The sequence below is a fragment of the Macrobrachium rosenbergii genome, chromosome 40, assembly GCF_040412425.1.
Source record: "Macrobrachium rosenbergii isolate ZJJX-2024 chromosome 40, ASM4041242v1, whole genome shotgun sequence".
NCBI lineage: Eukaryota > Metazoa > Arthropoda > Malacostraca > Decapoda > Palaemonidae > Macrobrachium > Macrobrachium rosenbergii.
The window spans coordinates 5,817,293-5,845,184 of NC_089780.1; the positions used below are offsets into that span (position 1 = coordinate 5,817,293).

The 27,892-nt window shown below is 40.5% G+C and overlaps 1 protein-coding gene across 3 annotated transcripts in view; it reads right to left on the reverse strand.

Moving 5' to 3' along the window:
- Ccz1 (vacuolar fusion protein CCZ1) overlaps window positions 1-27,892 on the reverse strand; it is a 56,802-nt gene that overhangs the window by 21,147 nt on the left and 7,763 nt on the right. For 2 of the 3 annotated variants that reach the window (XM_067082953.1, XM_067082956.1), the window contains exons 3-7: window positions 20,645-20,738; window positions 20,098-20,304; window positions 18,425-18,600; window positions 13,925-14,068; window positions 3,540-3,664 (exon numbers count right to left, since the gene is read on the reverse strand). In XM_067082953.1, coding sequence (XP_066939054.1) covers window positions 3,540-3,664; window positions 13,925-14,068; window positions 18,425-18,600; window positions 20,098-20,304; window positions 20,645-20,738 — 746 coding nt within the window. The remainder of the gene's footprint in view (window positions 1-3,539; window positions 3,665-13,924; window positions 14,069-18,424; window positions 18,601-20,097; window positions 20,305-20,644; window positions 20,739-27,892) is intronic. The other variant, XM_067082955.1, reaches the window with a different exon arrangement.

Genomic DNA, 27,892 nt, shown 5'->3' on the forward strand with positions numbered 1-27,892 from the left:
GGTTATAACTGATAGGAATCACTCATTTTCATAAAAATAAAAGTTTCCATCGCACAAAATTGAGGCTTAGTGATTGACAAATGCCCATAAATAACCATTAATTTAAGGAAAATACTTACTTTTAAACTTCAAAATTAACAATTATTACTGCTTAAAGTTTGCATAACTGATGCTTTTTTAAAAAATTTTTGCTTCCACAGTTTTTCCAAAGCTATTTTCCTAGCAAAGACCAGTAAACCCTACCCATAAAAAATTTGACTAGTTTTATGCAGAAACCCACAAGTGACTACTCCCACTGTATGTAATCCCACTGGTATTTCCTGTCTCCAGTTAGGGACTGACATAAGGGATTATAGATCTCACAGGGAATGTCAGTTGGAGGTACCATTATAGAGGGATTTGCAAGGATGACCTCTTGCCAAAGATTGTCATACAATGTTGTGACAGACCACATCAAACTAAAAATACCTACTTAATAGTGGGTACACTCCTACACAACATGTGCACCTTCATATTTCCCACAACTCAATACTATGATTTTTAAAACAAAAGAGCATTAAACAGATTTCCTCCTTGCATTTCAAACAAGATAAGCCGCAGCAGCAAATAAGAGGATTACTACAACAGTAGAGGAGTCCCTCGGCCGTTTGGTGGACTGAGCCATTAGATCGTTGGTGGACTTCTTCTGCAAAGCCAACAAAATCTCCTTAATTATGTTTTGTGGAAAAAGGTGAGATTTGTCCAGAGGAGAGAACAGGAGCACTGACTTCTGGGTAGTGGTAACCCCTCTTATGGTGAACAAGCACCACAACTCTCTTTCTTCAAAATGCACAGAGAAAAGAGGGAAGCGAGCTCTGGGGATCCATTCCTTACAGCTTTGTCAGCACATGATAATACCCCCAACCAATCTATCACAAAATCTTCTGCCAGAACGGGGCAACCCTCAGTCTTCCTGGCTAAAGCTCTGATAGTTCAGTCGGGAAAGCTATAAACTTCCAAAACCTTAAAAAGATTCTTGGTCAAGTGGACTAACTCGGGAGAGGAGAACATGATCTTGGTCGAGGAAAAAGCAGTCTGACGAGTTGCATCAATCAGGCCAGAGAAGCCCCCTTGGGAGGAGGCAGATACTCCCACACAAGGAGGTTCCCTGGTGGCTTAAAAGTGGTAACTCATCTTAACCAGCCTACAAGGAGGAAAAGCAAAGGTGGCTTTGCCCTGTTCCCCTCAGAGGCCAACCAAACTTCCACTTCTCGAAGGACCTTCTTCGCAAACGAGGAAAGCACCAACTTCGGGAGATTAGCATTGTCCACTGGAAGTTCCCTCATGAGGAAAGTCAAAGCAGAAGATACCAGGGCAGCAGGTGCAAAAAAATCAGGAAAGTTGTCAAGGAAATACTTCAGCAAGGCACAGTAGGATGAAGAAGGGAAGGAATCCTGCCCAATGTCCTCCCCGTCAGAAGAAACAGGACAACGACACATCCTTAGACTTGGAGACAGCTAGAGTTTTCTTCAAAAAACTCATGAGATCCTCTAACTGACACTTACTAGGAGCAAGCGGAGGGTCTTCCTGTGCTGACGAGTGCGGTTTAGGAGGAGGAAGCTGGCACCAAGCCAGTGCGAGATGGAGCCTGGTGCCCAGGAGTCAGGGCTGAGTGCTTGGTAGCAGGAGCCTGGCATGTGGAAGCAAGCGCCAAACGTTCAGGAGGTGAAGGACACTCAGGAGCAAGAAGGAACTTCACAGAAGATGACAGGTGCCTGAGTGATTCTTCCTGGTGCTTGGGAGCCAAAAATGGACGATCGAAATACAAGATTGACTCCAGACTATCCCAAGCTGACCGGAGAGGACAGGCCAAAGAGGCAGAAGGCAGAACAGCAAGACTGCAGGAGGGCTGAGGGCTAAGACTGGCCTCCTTGGACCTCCTGGCTGGAAGAGGGGAGCTGTCCGCACTGGCGGTATGCCTCTTGAGTGGGTGCGAAGAGGGTAGGTGGTACCCTTTGGCGCTTCTTGCCAGGATTGGAATCCTCTGAATCTGACGAAAGACGATGTGCACTAATAGAGAGAGACACCTTTCCAACGACACTGTCGCAACCTGGAAACAGGAAACAAACTCGATGGAGGGGGCGACTACCTGTGGGCAAACCCCACTGGGCTCCCTTGGATCTCTAGTATGTCTTCTCCCCGGTCCGGGGGAGAGGAACAGGCACCTTCGTCTAGGAGCACCGGTGAGACGAGCAGCCACCTCCTCAACACTATCACTCTGTGCAATGCTAACACTTTGCACATTTCCTTTTTCAGCAAAGGCCCTAAAGGAGGACCCCAATTCCATCACTGTGTTGGCTTAAAACTCGAACTTTTGGTTGAACCTAGATTCGAGGCTGGCAATGGTGTCGAGATTGGAAGCACAGGAACCTGGGACAAGAGAACATGGTATAGAAGTAGGAGGGCTAGGGATAGGAGACAAAACAGAAACCTGAGAAGAGGAAGCAGCACTATCCTCTACAATGTCTGTCACTAGAACAGGCTCTAAAGTAGCCCTATTCTTGGCTCTAGCAGCCACCTTCCAATGCAAGTACTGTCTTTATTGCAATCCTGCCCTCTACACTTAACACACTTCGTGTGAGAATCATAACAAGGCTTTGTCAATCTAGTCTTACAGCCTTCAGAGCAAACCCTAATGCTTGAAAAGCTAGAATCACACAACTTGAAGAAAACCTATAATTAAAGTTAACCAAGGCTAACACAATAACTAAAGCTTGATGGCTGCAACAAAAATTGAGTAATTCACCAAAATATTGAAAATACATCCAAAAAAAACAAGGGAGTAGACTGCAGAAAATGAATGGAAGCTCTCTGCTAAGTTGTTCCTCCCAGTCAACTGAAAGTTGGCAGGGCATGTTACCTACACCAAAACAAATGCTAGCGCTATCACAAAGTTTGAATTTTTTAGGCTGCCATAGATAGGAAGCTCATAGCTATGTAATTACTTGGAAAGTTACTTATATAAAACTGTAAATTACCTACTAAAATATTAATGAGCTTATCATCAGTACCAGCTTATCAAATAGTCAGTGTCATTCAATGACAAGAATTTTTACATATCTTATTTCCAAAAATATTAGGGTAGCAATGCATTACTACCCTAATACTATCTTCTTGCATTTTAAGAAAGTTTTATCTATTTATTAATTAATTAGTTTTTTAATAAGTGAGATCTCTTCTTTCTGTATTTCCTTTTACTTCCTCTTACTTCTTCTTGATGAACATCATATTCTTTGGAAGCTTCAATTTCAAGTCAATGGTCCCTGTGGGCTTGTTGCATATGAATAGGTTTAATCTACTAAATAATAATAATAATAATAATAATAATAATAATAATAATAATAATAATAATAATAATAATAATAATAATAATAATAATAATAACAATAATAATATGCAAAATATACCTAGGATACAAAATCATTAGGTGATCATAAACAGAAAGAGTGCAGCATCTAAAGTAAGTTCTGAAACAGGTGATGAAAACTCAACTACGATACCTGGAAGAGTTAAACAAACAGTAGCTCCTGCTAAAGTATAGACTAGAAGGTGATGAGGTTGTAGCAATCCATCTCCATTACTAATGTGTATTCTGATGAAGGGAGTCACACCTATGCCAACAAACCTAGGAAGTCATCAAAAATTAACCTTCAAAAACTTGAATACCAGCACACTTTACATAAATACATGCATGCATACATATTTATACATTAACCTCTCAACTTATCAGACTTCTTTGCTTGTCAGCAACAGTACAGTACAGACACCGCCCTACTTATGAACGAGTTACGTTTCTGACGGCTGTTTGTATGTTAAATATTTTGTAAGTTGGTTACTGTACTCTTCATGCTTATATAAGTACAGTATGATATAAAGTCAATACATTACTATAGGTTTCTCGTCCTTAAACACAATTGAATGTTACTGTATGTACAGAACAGTAGAAAACAAAATTTGAACTGGTGTCTGAACACAATTATAACAGTGTTTTGAATGTTGGCTGCCATTTTGTATTATAACAGTGTTTTGGTTGGCTGCCATTTTAAATGTGATGCATTTCGTACATCAATACAGTGTTATAATGTAATTATAAATTTAATGTAACAGTATTAGCCACGACATATCTTGAATATACTCAAAAGTAGGCTATACTACTGAGTCCTTGTTATTTATCAGAATTTGTTTCTTATCAGTGTGCCATACCCCAGACACTAAAAGAAATGCAACAATGGTTCACATGCATTAAAGTTCTTGTTCCTGAGTTCCATGGGTAGCCCAAGAGCACTACAGCATAATTTAAATACCTTAGTACTTCTTATGTAGTTACTGTATTATAAGTATTTTATACTGTAAATAGAATACACTCTACTAAGTGTTTTTCTTTTGGCTATGACTGTATACCTTATGCAACAATAGATAGCCTTTGGAAACAAAAGCATTGCAGGACACAGCTTTTGACAGAATTCTTTACTCAACCTTTCATAATTTTGACTTTGCAAAAGTCTGTTTCTCTCTCTCTCTCTCTCTCTCTCTCTCTCTCTCTCTCTCTCTCTCTCTCTCTCTCTCTCTCTCTCTCTCTCTCTGAGACAGACTTATATGCAATATATTCACATTGAAAAAAAATTGTGCAATATTAGTTCCTATTTTCATTGCAGTAAAGAAGTCTTGAACTGCAAGCAATTCATTTAATAAATGAAAGATTAAAAAACGTACTTTACCCAGGTATGAATTTGTCCAAAACATAGTTTAAAAATCTGCAATTAAAGATATGTTCACTTTCTGTATGAATCACAGCCCATGAAGCTTTCAGCCATTGCCAGGTGGTGGCCTGTCCTATAGCGTTGCCAGATGCAAGATCATGGGTAACTTTAACCTTAAATAAAATAAAAACTACTGAGGCTAGAGGGCTGCAATTTGGTATGTCTGATGATTGGAGGGTGGATGATCAACATACCAAATTGCAGCCCTCTAGCCTCCTCAGTAGTTTTTAAGATGTGAGGGCAGACAGAAAAAGTGCGGACGGACAGACAAGCCAACACAATAGTTTTCTTTTACAGAAAACTAAAACCCTTTACTCTATTTTTTCTCTATGACAAAAATACAGTTAGAATTGTTTTGCTGGTTGATGGCAACTGCTGAATGTAACATGTCCATATAGATTCGATATTTTGCATACCATTACTTGGTGTGCAGATGGAAGTTCATTTAATGAACCAAATTTCTCCATCAAATAAATGTTACATCTGTTAAAAATGCTGTCAAGTTGAGAACCTAGGAAATGTGGTCGTAAGCCTCAAAGTAAGTAGCAAAGTCTCCAAAATCAGTCTTGAAATGAGTTTCAGATACACACTATTTCATGCAGAATGTTGTCATGTATTTTTCATATAATTTAAAACAAACTGGAAAAAATTACACTACATATTAAATGAAGTCTGTGCAGTCAGATCCCAGTATCCACTAATCCCCTATACACTGAACAAGATACCCAGGGAAAAAATGTAAACAAATTTTAAACTGCCCAACATACCAACAAGCAAAAATATCATCAAAACAAAGCATTAGGTAATGCTACCCTCGTGTTACCCATTGTTCTGCCTAACATCCACCCATCTGTCTCCCGTTCTCCCCAATTGCCCACCGCCTCTTCAACCTCAGTCAGTGCAATGGCTCCAAAGTAGCAAGAAGTGTTCCAAACAGTAATGAGAGCTAGCCAAAGAGGGCATGAAATGTAACTACTTTAGCTGGAAAAGTGACAGTGTTCGATACGATTGAAACAGTATAAAAATATTATACTGAAATCCATAAGAAATTAAGCAAGAAAAAATCACTGATTTGCAAAATTTACAAGCATATGAAAAGTATCAGTGAATGGCTTGCTAATGTGCCAACGAATGCAAATGTTAGTTCAACAGTGCACAGTCACCACTCCACTTACAAACATTCATGTTACAAACATTCAGAGATACGAACGGACAGGGTCACAAGTTAGGATTGTGTTTGGAGCGCTCCCCTGGCCACCTGTAAGTTAAAATTTTGCTCTATGCATCTATTCTGCTAGTAAGAATTTTTGCAAAGAACAGAACACGAAGAAGAAGCTGTTCCTTTAAGCCCTTCTCTGATTATCCTGAGTTCTCTCGTGATTAACTACCATGTATTCTTCTTACAATCACGAGAATACTCATTCATACTCGTAAAATACTTCTACTTATTTCCTTCTTCTCGATGTAACTCATTCTTTGACGAATTCCCATTTTCTACGTTTCTTCTCCCCATAAGAAATGTTTACTGTGTATTTTTATCAATAGACAGCGGTGTGCATTGTTTACTTTGTGGACTTCTGATGTCAGATGCTGCTCCTGCAAAATTCTCTCCAAGTTCATAACTTTCAAAGCAAGGAAAAAACACTAAATTTTGAATACTGCATGTATCAAAATGTTATTTTCTTCTTTTTAACTCTCTAAGATCCAAAGTAATTCTTCATAATACTGCATGATTTAAAAATGCAGTGAAAATAGTATGATCTATGACTCCCGAGTTAAATCGGGAAAGTAAACATCAACAAAAATTATGCACTACATATTAAAAACCAACTTGCGAACAATTCAAGATATGAACAGCAGTCCGGAACGTAACTCGTTCCTAAGCTCTCAGCATGTGGACAGAAGACACAACAAAGAAGAGAATTGATATTGTTGGAAACATTTTACAGCAGAAGGCCTCTAGCCTGTATGAGCAATTCAGCAATACTGTACAGCCGATGCTAAAGAGGTAATCAAGTCATTTGCACCCAGTGGAGGATGGTAAAACTGATTCAAGCATCAATTTAACCTAAAGAATACAAATATTACTGGAGAACTGCCATTCAAGGACAAAGAAGGGACCAACACATTTCCTGCACAGTACAAAAAAAAAATAGTAAAAAAACAGATGCTGTGGTCCCAGGCAGATTTTTAACTGTGACAAAACAGGCTCTTCTAGATGAAAATGCCTAGCAAGACCTACATCCATCAAAGTGCTAAGCAGGAATCAAACTTAAAAGCATGGAAGGACAGGCTGACTCCAGTGGTATGTGGCAACACAGTTGGCCTTAATATTAAGCCTGTTTTTGTGTACTGTGCAAAAAATCCCATGCTCTGAAGAACAAAAATAAGGGCTTTTTCCTGTTTATCGTCAACATTATACCAAGCCATGGATTGCTGTGATGCTTTTTACATAGTGGTTCTACAGTAAAACCCCCGTATTCACGGCCTCACTATTCGTGGATTTCTCTGTGGAACGTATGTACACATCATTCACGGAAAATTCGCCCATTCGTGGCATTTTTCACTGAGAAATACTCACTAATTATTGTATTTTCATATCATTTTCATACTAAATGCACTTTTTGTGATAAAACTATTAAAATACTCAGGTATAAGCATTTTTAGAGGGCTTTTTTGTGTTTAAGTTATCAAAATAGGCAGTTCTAAGTGTTTTTAGAGGGGTTTTAAGTATTCGCGGATTTTAGCTATTCGCGGGGGGATGCAGTACATCCCCACAAATACAGGGGGGGTTTACTGTATAAATGTTTCATCCAAAAAGGAAGAGCTTTTAAAATAAGGAAGCTTTGCCTTTTAAAGTCTTACCGATAACAGATAATGCTCCTAGCCACCCTCAACCCGTTGCCATGGAACACCCATATGAGCAGGTTGCATTCTGACCTCCCAACATGACCTCACTTCTCCAGCTTCTCAACCGAAGCACATTTGGTGTGCAAGGCCACCAGCACTTGGCAGGAGCAACTATTGACGCCAAGCCCAACATGAACGTCATGGACTGTTGATAAATATTCACCACTGCCAATGCAATAACATTCATAAGGGAAGCATCAGATGAACTGAACTGAAAGCAGTGAATGCTTGTTGGAAGAATCTGTGGAACAAGACTGTGAATAATTTCAAAGGCTTCCCGGCTACCGTCAGAAAGGTGCAGAGTATCATCACTTCAGCAAGACAAGTTGGTGGCCATGGGACGGGGGACTGATATATGTGTAATACAATGGCACCTCAATGCAACGGTTTTTGTTACTTAGCAGACTTGTCATCATGTCCGGCAAAAAAAAAAAAATCACTTTAAACTTTTGGATTTGCAAGCAAAGTATGTGTGATTATCTCTTCCTGTTTGTTACAGGTTCTGACTACAGTGTACTCTAACTAGAGTGGTTAACATAGTTACATAATGTAATGAGCGTGCTGGACATTGTTAAATTTATACTTATAAAGTCATTTTTTTAAATGAAAGTATTACTTTGTTTACCTGGCACCAGGTGCTAAAAAATTCTGAGATGTTTGGTTAAATAGTGTAATTCCATCCATAAATGTAATGTACCAGTATTTCAGAACAACCATGCTACTGCAAATCACTGTTAATAAAATTTATATAAACAATTCATATTTGAATCTTATTCAAGTGATTTGGTTTCACTGACTGAGAGTGTGCTTAGAAATTCTAACAGTATCCATGTGCAAAAGTCAAATAAAACAGCTGTAACTAAAATAATGATAACTATGATAAAAATGCTGATTTAATTTATCCATTGATGACAGTTGTTCAAGCAAAGAAAAAAAGCAAAGTTCAACTGGAGATGAACTTTCATGAACTGAAGACACATAGAGACAACGTCGCACACCAAGGATGATGTCATCGAGGATGTGAACCGTGAAAGGTTATAAGCAGAGGCTGATGACTGAGGCCACAGCAGTTGTTAATCTGAAGTCAGCCTGCCAGCAGCAAGGTATAGATAAGTTAAGTATACCTTAGTTTAACCAGACCACTGAGCTGATTGACAGCTCTCCTAGGGCTGGCCCGAAGGATTAGATTTATTTTACGTGGCTAAGAACCAACTGGTTACCTAGCAATGGGACCTACAGCTTATTGTGAAACCCAAACCATATTACAGCGAGAACTGAATTTCTATCACCAGAAATAAATTCCTCCAATTCTTCATTGGCCAGCCAGAGAATCGAACGTGAGGCCAGCAGAGTGCTAGCTGAGAATGGTACCCACCCATCCAATGAGGTCGTTAGATAAGACTGGGTGAAGTGTAAGGTAAATATGTATTGCATAACAGGTTGGGGTACTGGCTGAATTCAGCACCATGGATCAAGGACTTTAGAAGGAATTCTCATCTTGACAATAATCTTTAAGGCAATCAGTGACCATTTAAATACTCAGTAACATTTGGACTCCACCTGAGCTCAATAAGATCATGGTGAATACCTTGGATTCCGGTATATCTTTCTTGAAACCCTATCACGAACAGCCTGATCCATCTCCATATCAACTTGAATCGAACAATGATCAGATGAACCCACCAGTGACCTGCTCCATAAAATACAATCCCTGTAACATCTGTGAATACAGGCCAAGACTGTTGCAAGATTGGTGTGTGTGTGCGTTTCATTTATTAACTGCTCAAACAAGAAATAGTGGAGAAATCTAAAGCATCAATATCATGCTTATCTGTGGCAGTAACTGAGCTCAGCCAGTAAGTGTGATGAGCATTTTATTTAACAATGAAAATGAAATAAGTCTTGGAGTCAGCTTCTTGGACTGCTGCCATTTTGGTAAGCAAGCAGCCATAATCAAATTCATTCAAATCCATTTTTCTATAGCTAGCAAAAACATCAAGATTTCTTTGTCTTCCACAGACTTTAACCACTTGTGTTTAATGACATTCACAATCATGCATTGGCCAATGACATGCAGAGGAACTCTCTCTAATATACAAAGCCATTTCATAAGCCCTCAGAACGGCATTACGCTTGAGAAAAATGGGCTTCTTGAACCCTTGAATCAACAGTTCTGAAATATGTTGCAATTTAACACAACAGTCAATTCTGACACAAGTTTAAGAACAAAAGAGGATTACAAAATTAGCAGCAGAAACATACAAGCACATTTTAATCTTTTCTAATCAATGGACATTGCTATATTAAATAAAAAAATTTCTGTGGTTGATTCTGGAGGCTAGGATTAAGTTCAATACTGCCAGAAAGAAGCAACAGCATGCAAACCAACATAAAAGGAATTTTTGCAAATTTAACAAAAATAACAGGAACGATATAAAATTAATACTGAGAAGTGTATGCCCATAAATAGACAAAATTATCAACAAAATGAAACTGGTCAACTGGGAAGGGCTGGCACACAGCAAGGACAAATACATCCCCAGACTTCCCTGACACTGAAGGACGGACAGTAGTGGTGGATTTGAAAATGAATTCATAAAGGAAAAGAAAAGGATAGGGGACAGGCATCCTCTTGCTGAACCACCAAGCAATCTTGGCCCTTCTACTAAGCCTGCCCTGCACACCAATTGAAAACAAGAGGAAGAGGGCATTGGCAGAAAAGTGTGCTTAAGTGTATCCCCAAGCACGGGAACTCCAATCCAAGACAATGGACGACCTCGGTACAAAGGCTATAGCACCGTCCAAAATTGAAGAACACTGGTTTATTTCAGAGTGGCCTTCTCCTAACAGATTCTTACCAGGCTAGTGAGTCTCCTCTACAAAATAGGAAAGATTAGAATGAAAAGGGTAAGAAGTGTAGGGTCTTCAGTGTCGTCAAGCAAGTCAACAGGAAAAGATATGTAATGAATTAAGCCAGATTATTCTGAGTTCACGTACACAGAAAAAGTCTATGAAGAGAGAGGGACCCAACAACAGGTCTGTACTGGCCTGCCATAAATAGGACTTTAATCTCTCCAGTGGTAATATCTCAATGGGTGGCTGGTGCCTTGGCCAACCTACTAAAACTGAGAAGAGTATTTGAACATTAGATGCATCAGAAATATTCATCAAGCAATGTTTGGAAACCTTTGGAGAGCTGACAAACAAATTCTAGTCAAAATTACATACGCTTTTTGTGCCCCTGGAGAAGAATAAGGCAGATGAACTGACCATGGTAAAAAAAAAACCTTGCTGGGAGAGCTGGAAGAACCAGAGGGATAGGTAGCCTGGATTTAACAGACATGTACTGAATACGTCACAATGAATGTTTTTCTTGGTTAGAATGATTGACCACGACATAACTAGGGAAGTCGTACATTAGGTGTTAAGTTGCAATACCAATCAATCGACTGACCCTTCCAAAAGTGAACATGAGACAAAAGAGATCTAGCTAGGGAACAACTAAGAAATTAGCCACTGATGTGATGCATTATCAGCGAAGAATATGATTGGTTGTGGACCAGAGCAAGCGTCTACATGGAGGGAGCTTATATCTGAGACTGCAGCTGAAAATCTGGGTGTACTGAATGGAATTTTATAGGAAAGGGACCAAGTAGACCTTTTAATGGACAACAGTCCAATCTTCTGTTCTGAAATTCTGAAGGAGATGCACAAGTAGAATAACAAACAATCCTTCCAGGTCGCATGTGCACTGAATGAAATTAGGATCATTGAGAGGTACACAAAATGACCAAAGCCATAGCTGAAAGGGGCCATGTCTCCCTTAGAGAGTCAGTATTCTGGTACAAGTGGACAGAGTTCAGCACCAATGACAATCAGGGAAGAGGTGGAGGCATCTGCACCTGCACTTGGTCAGGGTTGGAAAGACATTACAAGTGAAACCTCTGAATGTGCAAAGTACATTTCAATGGGAATGAGGCAAGAAAACTGACACTTACTCTAGGAATAACATCTTGGTAGACAGTGTACCATGATACATCCCAGATGTCCAAGGAGTTGTGGACTCATTAGCAGGTGAGGCAAGTGGAGAATAAGGAGAATTTCTATGGTGATGTACTGGTCTCAGAGAAATAGATGACTATCCACACGACTGAAAGATTTTGAGAAAGGATAGCTACACCGTGATGTTAGCATGCAAGTGTTCATAAACAAGAGAGCTTACTGTGTTTCTGCAATTTTTGTCAGGCTTGCTTAAATCAGGGGTGTGTGTGATTTGAGTTCATGGAGCAGCCACTGCAAGGGCATATGTGAGGGGAGTTGACGGGAGGCTTGTTAGAAAAACGCTGCTACAGGCCATCCCATGAATGTAATAACGTTCATTTTTTGGGAGGTGCTGTAGCCTTTGGTTTTGATGTGCTGACAGCATGGGAGAGAAAAGTACAATGTGGAAATGATGTGGGTGAACACAAGTCAGATAAGTGAGCATTGTGCTACAGGTTCCTTGTGGTGGTCACTGAGAAAAATTAGAATATAGAATTTAGGCCAAAGGCCAAACGCTGGGACAGTGAAGTCATTCAGCACTGAAACAGAAGCTGATAGTAAAAAGGTTTGAAAAGGTGAAACAGGAGGGAAACCTCGCAGTTGCAATATGAATTCATTATTAGGGGTGGAAAGTAAGATGGAAGAAAGAGACTACGAATGGAGGTACAGTAAAAGGAACGAAAGGGTTTGAAGCTAGGGGCCGAAGGGATGCCGCAAAGAACCTTAAGTAATGCTTATAATGCACCGCATGAGGTGCATTGACGGCACTATCCCTCCTATGGGGACCGAGGAAAAATTGGCTTCAATTTTTTTCTTTACGCAGCTGTTCTAGGTTAGGTGGGGTTTGATAATGCCCAGGCAATTTGTCACAGTTGTTGTAAGGTTAGGTGTACTGTAAGGACATTTGGGTAGAGTTATCCTGCCTTTTTGTAGCATAACCTCTCTGACCAGGGAACAAGAAGGGTGCACGTAATACTTCAGTTTTATTTGACTTTTATTTTCCTCATGTGTCTGGAGGACTTCAGCACTGGAAAAAAGCTAATTATGGTTGATGGGCTTGTCATAAAAAAATCCATGTTTACTATCTTTAGTGGTATTCCCTTATTTTTTATCTGGGATGTATATTTCAAGGACTTGCAAACTCTAGTTTTTTTTTAAGAAAATGGGGCCCTTAATTTCTGTCACCAAGTTTGTCCTCCTCTTCTTATTAGGTGAAAACTACTGTGCTTTGGATCCTGTTATCTTGTTATATTGTGTGAATGACATTTATGTGGCTGAATTTTTTAACCGATCAAGTAATTCTCTAACTTGTTGATCTGATATGATTGTTTATTACTAAACAACTTTCTTTTGGTTGGCTGAATAACTTTTCATTTGAAGGTCTTCTAGTTGACAAGTTTTAAAGGGTAAGCAAACTTCTTCAATGACGGTGTAAATGTAAGCACATATGAAAATACATTTGAACAAAAAGACCCCAGTGAATATCCCTTACAAGTATGCAAAACAACAAAATTTATAACAGCTATAATAATCTGTAATGAATTCTAAATAAAAGACTCCCATGCATATATAATAAGAACAAACAGAATTCCAGTGAATATCATCAGAAATTATTTCAATGTGTGCAAAATCATCAAAATTTAATAAATTTGAGCTTTTTATAAAATCAATAATAATGAATCGTTTTCAATAAAGCATTAAAAGTACTTTTCTTATGATTTTTAATGATTTTCGAATTTTCCGCAGTACGATTTTCGTTATACAGAGCATGCCCCGTGTAAACCGGGACCGCCTGTACTGTGTTATACAGAGCATGCTGTGTTCTGTCTTCTTGTACTGCACAAGTGACTTGTGCAAAAAAAAGTCTCCTTCCACAGTTCCAATTCACCCTTATTCATGCACCATTTTCTGTCTCTAGCATTAAAGGAAATTACAGCACGGGCACAAGGCCAACAAAACATCACTGACCACATTTCATTTGTACCACAATACAGAAACAAATTTCGAAAACCATGAAAACATGAGCATGCCTATATAAAACATTCACTGAAGGTGCTCAAAGCAGCATCTGATGTGCAATGCATCGCCACATTAGCAAAACCCAAGAAGGCTTATGAATCCCATTAGCAGCAGAGGCAGCAGACCTGTGGCAAAATGACCAACTACAAGTGTACCTGCAATCTGGATCCCTGTACCTGGAGAGATAGCTGGTGGTTGATGATGAAGTCTGCGATGAAGTGATATCTACACGGCCAGGTAACAAGTGATTATTCAGGTACTGTGACAGAGATCGCAAGTCTTCCATGCATAGACCACACCTGAAATTCATGGAGAGATATAAATTACTCAGCAATCTACACATAGAGCATTTTGACAGATACAGCACTACAATGCATGGGCTCAAAAGTTAATAGAGATCAAGCAAACTTCACACAAATGTTTAAAATGTTTGTTTCATGGATGCAAAATTTCCACCTTACCATTAACTTTAATGTGTAACTCAGACAGAGAAAATCAAACGATGAGAAGCAATTAAAAATTTGAGGGAAATGGTAGATGACAGGTGATATCTCCCACAATATGGAGAGTCCCTTCCACACCTTCCATACCAGAGATATGAAGAACCATGGGTCTGATATATCAAGGTGCTGCCCACATTACCTGGAAACCTGGAAAGTTTACCCATAATGTAAGGGATGGACCAACGTTCTAGTCTTCGAGAGACCTTCCATGGGAAGGAAGTGAACCTCCACAGAGGAGGTGACAGTCTGATGAACCCATGCAAGGCCAAAAGAAGGGGTTCCTAGACAACTCTTTCCCCATGCTCATCAGTGCTCATTAAAGAAGAAAACCCTCCCAACTCCAAGGGTGGAAACCCTCCCAACTCCAGGGGTGGATGACTTCAAATAGTACTGAAAAGTCCTGGCCAGCAAAGCAGTATCTCATTTAGATCCTCACCTTACATTCTGAGGGAAGAATTGAGGACATTCTCCATCTCTCATTGAGAGAGACGAGTCTTGGGCTGCCATTCCGACTGAGGAGTGATGGGATAAGAGTGATTCCCACTCTACCAAAAGCTGAATTTGATAGAGCAAGCTTAAATGACCTTCCCAATTATACACTGAGGACAGGCAAGAACAATCAAGTGTAAACACTTTATCCAACACTGGAACAGAGTCTTGAAAGAAGCACTCACAATGCTAAAAGCAATAAGAACATGAATCACTCGAGACCAAAGCTCCTCACTAAGAACACACGCCACTTGAGACCAAAGTTCCTCAGAGACAAGACTGTTCAGCAATTAAAACCACTGAAAACTCCACTGAAGAGGAGAGGTTGAACCCAAGCAGTTAAATGACTGTAAAGGCAAACCCTAGCTTTTACATCAGACACTGAAAGGGACCTGACTTGGCTGAGGTGAAAGGCAGTCTGCAATCTGCAGAGTGCAAGCTCCAAGCACAGAGATACCCTCTTCTATGGTACTGATCATGGAAGACATTCTTCCCCTTGATGTATGTTCTCCTCCCCCCCCCCAAAAAAACTTCAACTACTAAATTCCTTGCTACACTGTGAGAAACCCCCAGCATAAGTTGCACAAAGTGCACAGCTCAACAGAAATGGAGAACAAGTAGCTGACAAGGAAAGAGGGCTGGGTCTCTTTCACAGCTCTTCAGCCAGGCAAGAGGCCACTAAGGAATTACCAGGACCAAGTGAAAAAGTAATTTGAAACACTGTTTATCACCCTTTAAAGAAGTTTAGGAGAGAAACCCCACACAAAACCACAGGTGCTCTACAGGTGATGCGACTCAATTCCATCACCACTCCTAGAACTGAAAATGAAAACAGAAAACCAAAGTTTTCTGAAATCCTAGTCCCTCCCAACTGAGTATGGAAACTTGAACACTCGACAATTCTCCATTATTCAGGAGAGCAGGAACCAAACTGTCCCTGCACCCAGATTCTGACAGCTGAGCTGAACTGCAGTAACATCCTGCTGTGCAGATTGCTTACTGCAGAAAAACCAAACGGCAAGCAAACCATTCACTAGAGCACCTGCACTTTGCTAAAGGACTTATGCAGTAATTTCTCAGTCATCCAGATCTTCAATATCTGGAACTCAACACTATCCGACGCAACTGGACCACGACTAGGGACCAAGGCCCCAAAGACATATGATATGTATAAATTTTTTAAAATTTGAAAACACTGCTCTCCGATGGTTGGCAATGCTGCATGGCCTCAGGAAAAAACTGGTAACACTGCTTACACTTATAAACAGAAAGAGCAAGGGTTTTGGGGAGGGGGAAGCCTTGAGAAGTTTACAAGGTGTGGGGAGGGGTCAGATGGCTGGGCACCATGGGAGAGGAGGGGCAGTAAGGCTGTATGGACGAATTCACTCAGAGAAGGGGTTGTTTCGGGAGGTGGGTGGAGCTGGGAAGCAGTTTCCCTGGCAGGGAGGAAGTGGAGATGCAGTGTTGGATAGGTGAGGAAGATCAGGTAGAGGATATGTACAGTACTGTACATACTGTAACAGAAAAAAAGAGAGAGAGAGAGAGAGAGAGAGAGAGAGAGAGAGAGAGAGAGAGAGAGAGAGAGAGAGAGAGAGAATAACACCTGAGGTATCACTTACATTGGACCTATACAGTAGCACACACACTCCATCTTTTTTATTCATATTTTATGGCATTCTCATTCTCATTTATATTTTCACCGTATTTTCTCATTTTTCATTTTTACAACCCAAAGATAAATGCAACTGTGTGCATGGGTACGTACAATTGCATGTGCTCATTTGCTGCATTGGTGGCACCAAGACTTCAGTTATAAATAGCACAACATATTGCCTACATCTACAAATTCTCACTTTAAATATTTTTACAGTAATTTAGAGATGAAATACCAACAGTGATAAAATACTCTCTTTTTGATATGTGCCAATCATACTTAGTCAACTACACTTGAACAGAAATACTATACAGTAAATCAAGCAGAGCAAAAAAGAAAAATGGCAACCCACGATACTGCGCTAATAAACACGCACAAGAATGCACACACTACGTAGAGATGGTGATATAAACACTGATGGAATGCCACATGTAGATATAAACACACACACAAGCATACAAGTAAAGGTTCTGTGACAGTATGAGGTGCATGAAATATCATTAATTCCAATAGAACGGAAAATTATCAACTGATTTTTAGCAGTATTCTTCAAATGAATTTGCTTTAGACAGTCGTCACTGAGAAATACCTCAAGGAAAGTCTCACGAAAGTGTAGTCAGCCCAGCGATTGTTTATGGAGCCAGCACATGGCTGGTGAAGAGCAGAGAATGGATGTGACAGAGATGAGGACGTTGAGATGGATGTGTGGAGTCACAAGAAGAAAAAGGATCAGAAATGGATTTATTAGGGGAATAGTTAAGGTAGGGAAAGTACCAAAGAAGGCCCAGGAAAGAAGACTGCAGTGGTTTGGACAAGTACTAGTCAAGTTACACAGAGAGAAGGTCGTGTGTAAAAGGGTTACGTGCTTGGAGCTGGAGGGAAAGAAAAGAAGAAGAAGGCCAAAACTAAAGAAGGAAGGATAAAACAGCAAATGACATGTGGTAGAAAGGTTTAAGAACTCAGGATGCATTGGACAGTGGAAGGTGGAGGAGGTTGACAGGAAACGGCGACCCCACACAGAAGTGGGTAAAGCTTAAGACGAAGAAGATGAAGATTACATACTTTCCACCTTTAGTTCAGCTTGGGCTCTTTTAAGGGTATTTGCTTATTGTGATACCCTTAAGTTCTGGAGCTGTAATGCCTTTAAAGGTGCGACTTCTTCAGATCTCGATGGGCTTCTCACGTTTTTATCAGAGATGAGGGCTTGTGATGAAGTAAGTGAAGTCCATCTCTGATAAAACGATCACAAACCCCCATCTTTGATAAAGTGATCACAAACGCCGTCACTGATAAAATTACCACATACCCAATCTCGGATAAAAAGATCACAAACCCCAATCTCTGATAAAGTGATCACAAACCTTCAGCTCCGATAAAGTTATCACAAACCCCTATCTCTGATAAAATGATCACAAATCCCCATCTCTGACAGAATGATCACAAACCCCATCTCTGATCAAAACGTGAGATGTTCGAAAACCATACCATCTATCATGCAGAACCTCATATGTCGTTCAGTGTAACAGTTTTGCCTTTTCTTCTGGGGGTTCACTCAGCTTTCTACAAGTTTTTTCCCAGTTTATTTTTTAGTTGAGCAAGCTACACAAGTCTCCTTCCATAATTCATTGGTTTTACCTTGTCCACTTTCCTTTGTGGATTCTCTTTCATAGTTTATTCTTTACATTTGTTTCTTTATCCATAATGGGTTGCTTTCCTTAATGGAGCCACTGGACTCGTAGCATTCTGGTTTTCCATGGATTCTCTCTGTACTCACCACCTCCACTGTGCTCCAGTCTTATGAAAATAACCCCCCTAAACTCTCAATCTTTTACAATTCCAAGACAAAATCTAGATTTCAAGTATAACACTAGTGCTAAACCAAGTAATATTCATAATTTAAATCCACACTTTTCTTTTTACAAATACAAAACTTTCCATACTCTTGCAGGGTTATAAATCCCCATTTCAACTTATTCTATCCAAAAACCTTAGGATGGTGCCATACATACCATACAACTTGATGATTATAGAAGAAAGCTGTATGACTGATGTCAGGGAAGGATGCCTGAAGCAGCGACAAGCAGCAATGAATTCTTAGGAATGTCTGTCTATCTAATGGAAGGAATGAGACACCAGACCACACAGTTAATATGTCCCCTCCACTCACGTCTATGGATGATATATACTGAAACGAAAAATTAAAATATCAACAAAGAATTGTATACATGGTTCAAAAGAGCTAGAAAAATACCTGACCGTACTGCACGGCACACGAAATATGAAAAACGGACAGACAACGCCGGCACAATAGCTTTCTTTTCAGAAAAAAAAAAACAGTACTGCTGCACAACTTCATTTACGAAAACCCCATGAAGACTGACCCTACTTACCGACATTCAACTTACAAACATTCAGATACAATAAAATGGGATCGCAAATTATAACTGCGTTCTGAGTGCTCCCCTTTGCCATCCGTAAGTTCAAATGTTGTTTTGTGTGCCTATTTTGTACATACAGTACTGTGTGTACAGTGTATTATGTTTTAGGATGAAAAAACATACAGTGCTGTATTGATTTTATATTATACTGTACTTAAATAGGCATGAAGAGTTCAGTAACCAACTCACAAACAATTCAAGATACAAATGGCTGTCCAGAATGTAAATCATTTGTAAGTAGGGTGGTGTCTGTAGTATTTTGCATAACAATATATTAGCCTGTGTTACAACTTAACCAAGCAGCCTCATTAAATATTTCAAAATCACTCAAAAGCTGTGCTAGGATTCCCATAACCTAATTAATAATATTGCAAAATATCAACAGCCAATTAGAGTGCAAGCAATATGATTTACAAATCAACCATTAGGTTGCGCAGTAAACATTTTACACTTGTGGAATATTCCTCTTTCATCTCATAAAGCTTGAAAATATTTGGACAGTACAAATTCCAGTGTTGTATAAATGTCTACACAATGTATACAACTTTTTTTCACTCTTTATATGGACATTGCCACCGTGGTGGCGCAGTGGTATGATTCTCGGCTACTAGTTGAGAAGGCTGCAAGTTATATGGAATTACTGATGGGATATCTGGAATGTACAAGTATAGGCTGCATCATTGGGTCCTTGTTTGCTTATCAGATTTTGACTCTTGTCATGAGGCCAAACCAATGAGGAATCTGGTGAAATGAATGGCTACTGTGCCAATAATACCTTATGAAGTATTTTTACTGTTCAACTGATCTACTATAATTTCAACCTTTTTCTGTCTTCCAGTGACTGTCCTGCAGGATATCGGAAGTTATTTTTGTTCTGCCTGGTTTTGTTCTCCCTCTAACTTTTGCTGACCATTCTGTTGTTGTTACATCAGTCTATAGCCAGTTTTAATGGTCCTATACTTTCATTCCAACCTTTTAATGCTAACTCTTCTATTTGTATCCAGCTGTCCTACTAATGTTCTGCATGTAATATCCTACATACTGCTCAACCGGTGTAATGCTATTCTACTCATCCTCATCACTGTCTCTGGTACCTCGTGTTGCTAAGGGCCTCATGTGAAGTTTTGCCAGTCATGTCTTTCCTGAGCTTGTGCTTTGTCTTCCACAAACCTCAACTCATCTCCATTCTCCCTTCCCATAATTCACACCCAAATACATTCCACCAGGCTGTTCTAAAAGCTTACCGTATTTATAAAAGTGCTTAATGTAGACTTGAGATGCTCGAGTCCTGAGGTTGCGACAACACTGTTGAAAGAAGCATGTTGGAGAGTGAATGAGCGGTACAGACTCACTAATCTCTCTCGAAGCACCACATCCTGCACCCCTTCGCTCTGGTATTCCCTGACTGGACCTGTATCTCTCTTCTTAGTCACCCATCCAACACCTACTGTCTATAAAATAAAAACAAGTCTTTACTTTTTTCAGAGCAGGTACGCTTAACTCGTAATCTTACGTACTCCCAGGTTTTTCAAGTGGATGCATAAACTGAAACATGTACTGTACTCTATTTACCATTACTAGGAATTCAATTCTCCAAGTCTTACATTCACTCTTTATCGTTACAGAACAGTATTCAGGTACTGTGGTCTCGCTACTGTATTTCAAACAATATCCATACACAAAAATGATGTGCTAAAACTGAAAAACCATTGACATCATGAGAGCTTACCAAACTATTCCACATTAAAGCACAGGAATATGAGACCCAAACATCAACTCAGGAATACATACCATAACCATCCACACTTCAGGTTCTGGCTGGTAAAACACTTGCCTTGTCTTCTGTGTGTGAACACAATCACAGTCTCCATCTTTCTTGAAATTACTGGAGCATAAATAGAATTTATTCAGAAAACGACAAATAGGGTCACATTTCGGTTTCTTCATTACATAACCACAAATATACAGACAATATATCCCATTAATGATGACTCATTTCCAACAAACATTTTATATAATCAGTAAACAGCATGGAATGATTGGGCATGGTTTTGAGGAAATTAGAATACCAAATATGTCAAAGTAAAAATATAATGACTGAAGACAGAAAAGAATAAATCAGCAGAAAAACATACTCATGTGGTACCACCCATATTGATTTTATGATTTATTTACGATCAGATGATCTGGGACCATGAGTTAATCTAATGTACCATGTGCTAGTTAAAAGGACTTACAACTTTAGGTCATGCTAATATGATGAGGGATAATGATTCAATTAAAGGCCATATATCTCTGTCTCATGCACTTTCTGCCTGAATTCTCATCAGTTCTAGGTCACCATGATTTTCCTGGCAGCCCTCATTACAATTTTCGTCCCAATACAGTAAACCCCCGTATTCGCGTTCTCAAGATTCGCGGACTCGGTTATTTGCGGATTTCTCTGTGGACCGTATCTACCCATTATTCACGGAAAATTCGCCCATTTGCGGTATTTTTCACTAAGAAATGTTCACTAATTACTGTATTTTCATATCATTTTCATGACTAAATGCACTTTTTGTGATAAAACTGTTAAAATACTGTACTCAGGTATAAGCATTTTTAGAGGGTTTTTCTTGTGTTTAAACTTTCAAAATAGGCAGTTCTAAGTGTTTTTAGAGGGGTTTTAAGTATTCGCAGATTTTAGCTACTCGCGGGGGGGTGAGGTACAACATCCCCCGTGAATACAGGGGGTTTACTGTACTTTCATATCTTCTGTTCTGACTAACCACTTCTCTCCACTTCTATCACATGCCCAAATCATCTGTCTTTAAAATCTCAGCCACTTCCCCAGTCTCCAGACACCATGTTTCTCAACAATTTCCTGACAATAATACAGTTCACTGATATGGAAAAATTAGAAAAATAATTAATAAGAACATCAAAATACAAATTAACAGATATATCAAGTGCTACCATGTCCTATCTTTGGCAGCCAGAAAGAATGCTCCTATTACCACCTATGGTAGAGTTAGCTGGGGTAACACCACTTTACTCAACTTCTAAATTTTGAAAAGCTCATTCCAACTTCCTGGCATGTGTTTCTTGCTGATAGAAACCCAGGTCTCTACTTGTATTTATCATATAGACAATGTACCATAAATGGAGGAAATTAGAGCACTGTACAAAGGTTTACCAAAATGAACATGAAGAGGGAAGAGAGGGTTGTGAATTATGTAGTACCAAGGCTAATACACTTCTGGTCCTCACTGTTAGAGCAAGAGTTTTAAGACTCAAAATGTTAGTCATATTAATCAAGACATCATATGATCAGAAAATCAACATCTAAATACAAATTCGTACATAAAACTGATTTTAAAAAGCAGGATTTCGCAAGATTTTGGTAGTACCGTAGATCAATTTTAACTGGCTCAAATATTAATGCAAAATATAGCAGATTTTTCAAGTACAGTACTGCAATTTGTATTTTTCCTAGAATACAAACCTGAAGTTCTTTATACAGGATTTAGCTTGTGAGCGCAAGGTGGAACAGCCATTTAACTTTCAGACAGGGTCACAACTACCAACAGCAGGGGGAAAGCCCCATCCACTCATTGGCCAGCACTCCACTTTGCCTTTCGGCCCAGGTACCAGAATGATGGGAGGCTGAGATATGACGTAAATGTAAAGAAAGTCAGGTACTGTATGTATATTTGGAAAAATACAAATTACTTTAAAAATTTGCTATTTGTTCCTATACAAATATAAACCTTCATTCTTCACATAAGAGACTTTCCAACTGGTGGGGGGAGTTTGGGCAAATCTCTGAACTGACTGGTTGGTGCTACCCACCCAGAAACACCTTCCTGGTCTGGAAGAGCTGAGGAAGGAATCCTGCCCCTCTAGCCTGTTGGACATGTTGGATACTGCCACTGCTAGACTTCTGGGCGTAAAGTCATGATTTTGCTTCAATACTTTTGATGACGGATTGGAGAAACCCACAAGCGTTGGAGATAATAAAACTTGCTAATGAAAACCAAAGGGTTTGTTTCACTGTCTATCCCTCTCTCCCCTTGTCTAGAGAGGGGGGAGGGGTAACATTCATCCATTCATTCTACAAAAGGATGAAGGAAAGGATGCCTCTGTCATGTAGTCACCTGCAAAACTCATCCATCCGGCACGCAATGGCTCGCTACCTGCCTCTCTGTCCCACGAGAGAAAAAGATAAAAAAGGGAGGAGACCAGTCACTCACAAACAATTCTCTCACACTTACCAAACACCTTCGACGAGATGCTACCTGTTTCCTAAGGGGAGCTAAATGAGCTACACAACTAGCTGGGCAGCCACCACAGGACCCAAGGAAAACCATGTCCAAGGACTTGAGGGCAATGTCCCGAAGGTAAAATAAGGTAAATGTCGTCTGGTTCAACCATACACCTGCTTGTAGTACCTGTTGAACTGACAGGTTCTCCTGGAATGCAAAGGACTGGGTGAAGCCCCTAACTTCGTGAGCTCTCGCCTGGACTGAACTACTGTCTACCTATTCAGATGAAGAGTAAGTTCATTTGATGTCTCACAAAGCCCAAAAGAGATTGTGTTCTTGAAGACCTCTTTCTTGGCTGAGCTGGTACTAACAAAGAGGTGTTGACACTCAGGCCTGAGATACCAAGTTCTCTTGCGGTAGTACCACAGCACACTAACCGGACAAAGTAGCATCTCGTCCTGAAAGAACTCAAATCTGGCATCAGGGACTGACAGATTTTGAGTCTTCATTACAAATTTTGGGACAACTCGAGCATAACAGATCCCCATCCCCTCAAGTGCTTAACAGAGAAGGTCATGACACTCACCTACTCTCTTCATCGAAGCCAGGACGAGCAAGAAAACAGCCTTTAGAGTCAGATCTGTTTGACGGCTCTCTCAATGGTTCATATGGTGTATGAGCTAGGCTCCTTGAGACAAATGTCATCCCACTTGGGGGGGCCTGAGTTCCCTTTGTGGGCAAGACATTTTAAAATTTCTCAGAAGCATAAAGATCTCCCACGATACAAGAGATCTATTACCTTCAACTGAGAACCTGGCCAAGGGCAGGTCTGCAGCCCTTCATGGGTGAAAAAATGAGAAGAATCTCTCAGCGAAGAAAGGTGAGAAAGTCCTCTACCTGCTGAAGAGAAGCTCTGACTGGAGAGATACCCCACTGACTACACCAACCACAGAAGATGGACCATTTCCTCTGGTACACAGCTGCTGAGGATTTCCGCAGGTATCCAGATATTTCCTTCGCTATGCATCGAGAAACAAACCTCTCACTCGCAGGAGATGCTGGACAGTCTCCAGGTGTGGAGTGCCAGCCCTTTCACTGCCTGGTGATACCTTTCCATGTGCAGCTGGCACAGAAGGTTGTGCCATGGGGGAATCTCTCTCTCTGATAACAAAGCCAGCAGGTTGCGTGGCCACTTGGGAGCTACCAGAGTCAATCTTAGATTCAGGGTGATCAGAACCCTGTTGATCACCCAATAAATCAGACAAAATGGAGGGAAGCTTAAGCCTCTAAGATGTCCCCTGGGTGCATGAAAACATCCTCCATAGCATCCCACAGATCCAGCACTATTGCTCAGAACAACAATAACTTCCTGTTGTACTGGGTTACAAGCAGCTCTACGTTTGGATCTCCCCATAACTCGGAGAATCTCTCCACTATGTCTTGGTGTAAGGACCAGTCCATCCATATCACCTGGCTCTGGCAACTGAGCTTGTCTGCCACCACATTCTGAGACTCTGGAATGTACCTGGCAAACAGCTCCACCAAGTGTCTTACTGCCCATTCTGCACCTGTATGCCAATCTGTGCAGATGGAAGGACACCAGTTGTTGAATTATGGCACTACCATAGTGTTGTCACTCATCAACACCACGGAGTACCCCATCACTTGGTCCCGACACTTTTGCGGGGCTAAGAAAGCTAGCTTGAGTTCCAGGAGAATGATGTGGTGTCTGTTGTTCTGGTCCCACACACACCTGAAACCAACAGCTCTTCCAGGTGTACACCCCATCCCTCAGTCAACGCATCCAACACCAGAAGCACCTTGGGAGGGGGTGCCCAATGGCACTCCTAAAAAGAGGCTCCTGTCATTTAAATACCAAGCTAGATCTCTCCTCACTTTCTCCGACAGAGGAACAAGAGAAAAAGGAGGGTCCCTCGCTGGAGACTAACACTCCTTCATCCTCCACTAAAGGGAGCTGAGGTGAAGCCACCATGATGGACCATCTTCTCCAATGACGGCAAGTGACCCCCAGTACACCAGGGGCCTGGAATACCTCCGGTAGCAGTTGCACCTGTGCAGTGGGCAACGGGAGCAGCGGTACTCATCCTATAAAGAGACCCATCAGTCCTCTCTGCAGAGGAGGGCTGACTGCTGAAAGCCCTACAAGAGCTCATGTGAGAAAGTGAGACAACCTTCTTCTTCCTCTGCTTGCTAGCTTTGGAAGAAGGGGAGGAGGTGACTGCAATCGACGCTGAAGATGAAGATGAGAATGACGACTTCCTTCTCCTATCCTTGGACTTCTTGCCAAGCACGACCTTCAACAACAGTGTGTGGAGGAGAGGATTGCCCAAAGATGACATATACAGCAGCACCTGATGCTGCATGAGGAGTTACCAAGGAGGTATACAGCTGGCAGATGCCACGACAGGCAAAGTCATAATGGTCACAGTCGAAGGAAATAATGGAAGGGCCCTCATAGCCCATGAGTGATCACAAAGTTCAGAGACACTCAGTTCCCCCAAGAGGGCTAGAGAGGGTCATAACTCTTCCAGTACCTAGGCCTCCACAATACCTGAAATAGGAGTCAGGTTAGGTTGTTTTGGTTACTCTCAAGCTCACGTCATGACACACAACGAGCGAGGGTCAACCTCAATAGCGGAGAAAAACCAATTACATGGCCCTGTCCTTCCCTGGACAGTACCTACACCCTGTGGTTACCTCTCCAAAAAAGCTTAAGTGATTGGGAGGTTTGTATATATAAAACAAAACAATCACACAAATATATTTCAAGCAAAAAACAAAACAGAAAGCAAACAACAGTTGGGCAGAGAAGCACAGAGCCATCTTCACACTACGGTGGCCAAAAGCAAAGTGAAGTGCAGATCGACAAATGGGCGGGGCTTCCCCCTACCTGACGTCAGTAGTTAACAGCCTTGTCTGACTGAAAGTTAAATAGCTGTTTCAGCTTGCGTTCACAAGCCAAATCCTATGTAAGGAATGAATGGTATTTGTGTAGGAACAAATTTTCATCCCTCTTTTCCAATTCAGACTTAATACGAAATAACTAAATAAAACTGAATGTGGAGTACCTAATTAACAGAATCATCACACCAGATTACTTCAAGTGGCAGTACAGTACAGTAATACTGCACTAGTTTTCCACAACAAAATCTAAAATTATGCATTTTTCCTAACACACAAGTGCAAGCTGAAAACAGCCATACAAACTTATTGACAAGGCAGTTAACTACTGTCAGGTAGAGGAAACTCAGCCCACCTGTTGGTCTGCACTCCACTTTGCCTTCTGGCCCAGGTGACAGATTAGAGGTGTGCCTGAGGCTTGCCATTCATGTAAAGAACTTCAGGTTTACATCTTAGGAAAAATGCAAATCACTTTTATAATTTGCTTTCTGTTCCTATAAAAATACAAACCCTCATTCTTTATGACCCTCCAAGGTCTGAATCTCTGAGACAGAAAAGGCTGTTAAGACCTTCTGAGGAGTATAAAGGATTTCCTTTATACCAGATCAGACCCTGGCTTGAGACTGATCCATGCCTTAACCCTTAATGGACAGATTCCCTCAATAGAGGATCTAAAACATGTTTTGGGTGGTGGACGGATCCCCTCCGAGGAGGAATAACTTTACGCGCCACAAGAGTTGTCTGTATCGAGCGGGAAAGAGTTTCCAGTACTTCAACGGCCCATAAATGATTTGTGGCAACTAAAGAATTCAGCTAAGCTCGATCGTGGGTGTCTTGGGAACTTCAGTATTGTTCTTGACTTGGAGGGGGAATGTCTTGCTCCTCTCTCTGCCATGATGTCTTTTCATTTATTTGCTCATAAATATACCCAGGGATTACTGTTGGCTTTAATTCTTATCTTTTATGATATGATGTCAGTTATATTTGTAATTTTGCAAAGAAATATTAGAAAAAATATGTATAAATCCAAAAAAAAGTTACTGCATTTCCCGATCTCAGTAAATTTACATAAATATTTTACAACAAATATACTCAGAATTTGTTACTGATTTTAGTTCTTATCTATTATGATATTGTGTGAGTTGTAATTATAACTTTACAAAATAAAATAAAATAAATTATTAGAAAAAACATGTATAACTTGATCAAATTTACAAGCGTTTTGTAAAAGAGGTCCCACACAGGGTTGTACATAGTCACTTTCAACTTCCCATGGAAGGTAGGGAAAAAAATCTTCAGAATACAGAAGAGTGATCCAAGTGAGAGGAAAATTCCCTGAGGGAGAAATCTGGGAATCTCAAAGGGAGCCAGCAAATCTAGAACTTCCTTTGTTCCAAAGAAGAGAAAACCAAATGAACTCAAAAGCTTAACTGCAGCACCTTATAGGCCCAGGGCCTATAGTCCACTGCCTGCAACAAAGGATCAAAGATTCTGTGCAAAAGCACCTTGCCATGTATGCAGACAACTCTTACGTTGTTACCTCAGAGGCAAGACAGAAGAGAACCCACACAGCATGGCGAACAAAAAGCAATTGGGGTATCTTGGCCTCACTCGGCCAGGACTTGCAGCAGTGTTGCCAACGGTACTTCAGGTAACTCATTTGACTAGATTTTCCTGTAAGCATTGGTAATGCTGACAGTTTATTACCCACATAGTGGGTAAAAGCTATGGGGATGTAGTTCGGGCTGGTAGGTGACCAGGGCTAATTCAGGTGTTCAGGGAGTGTATTGCAATAGGGCTCTACAGCCTACTTCCTGCAAAATAAAAGAAAGAAGGCCACAAAAGAAGGATTACCTTATCTTAGGCAAAC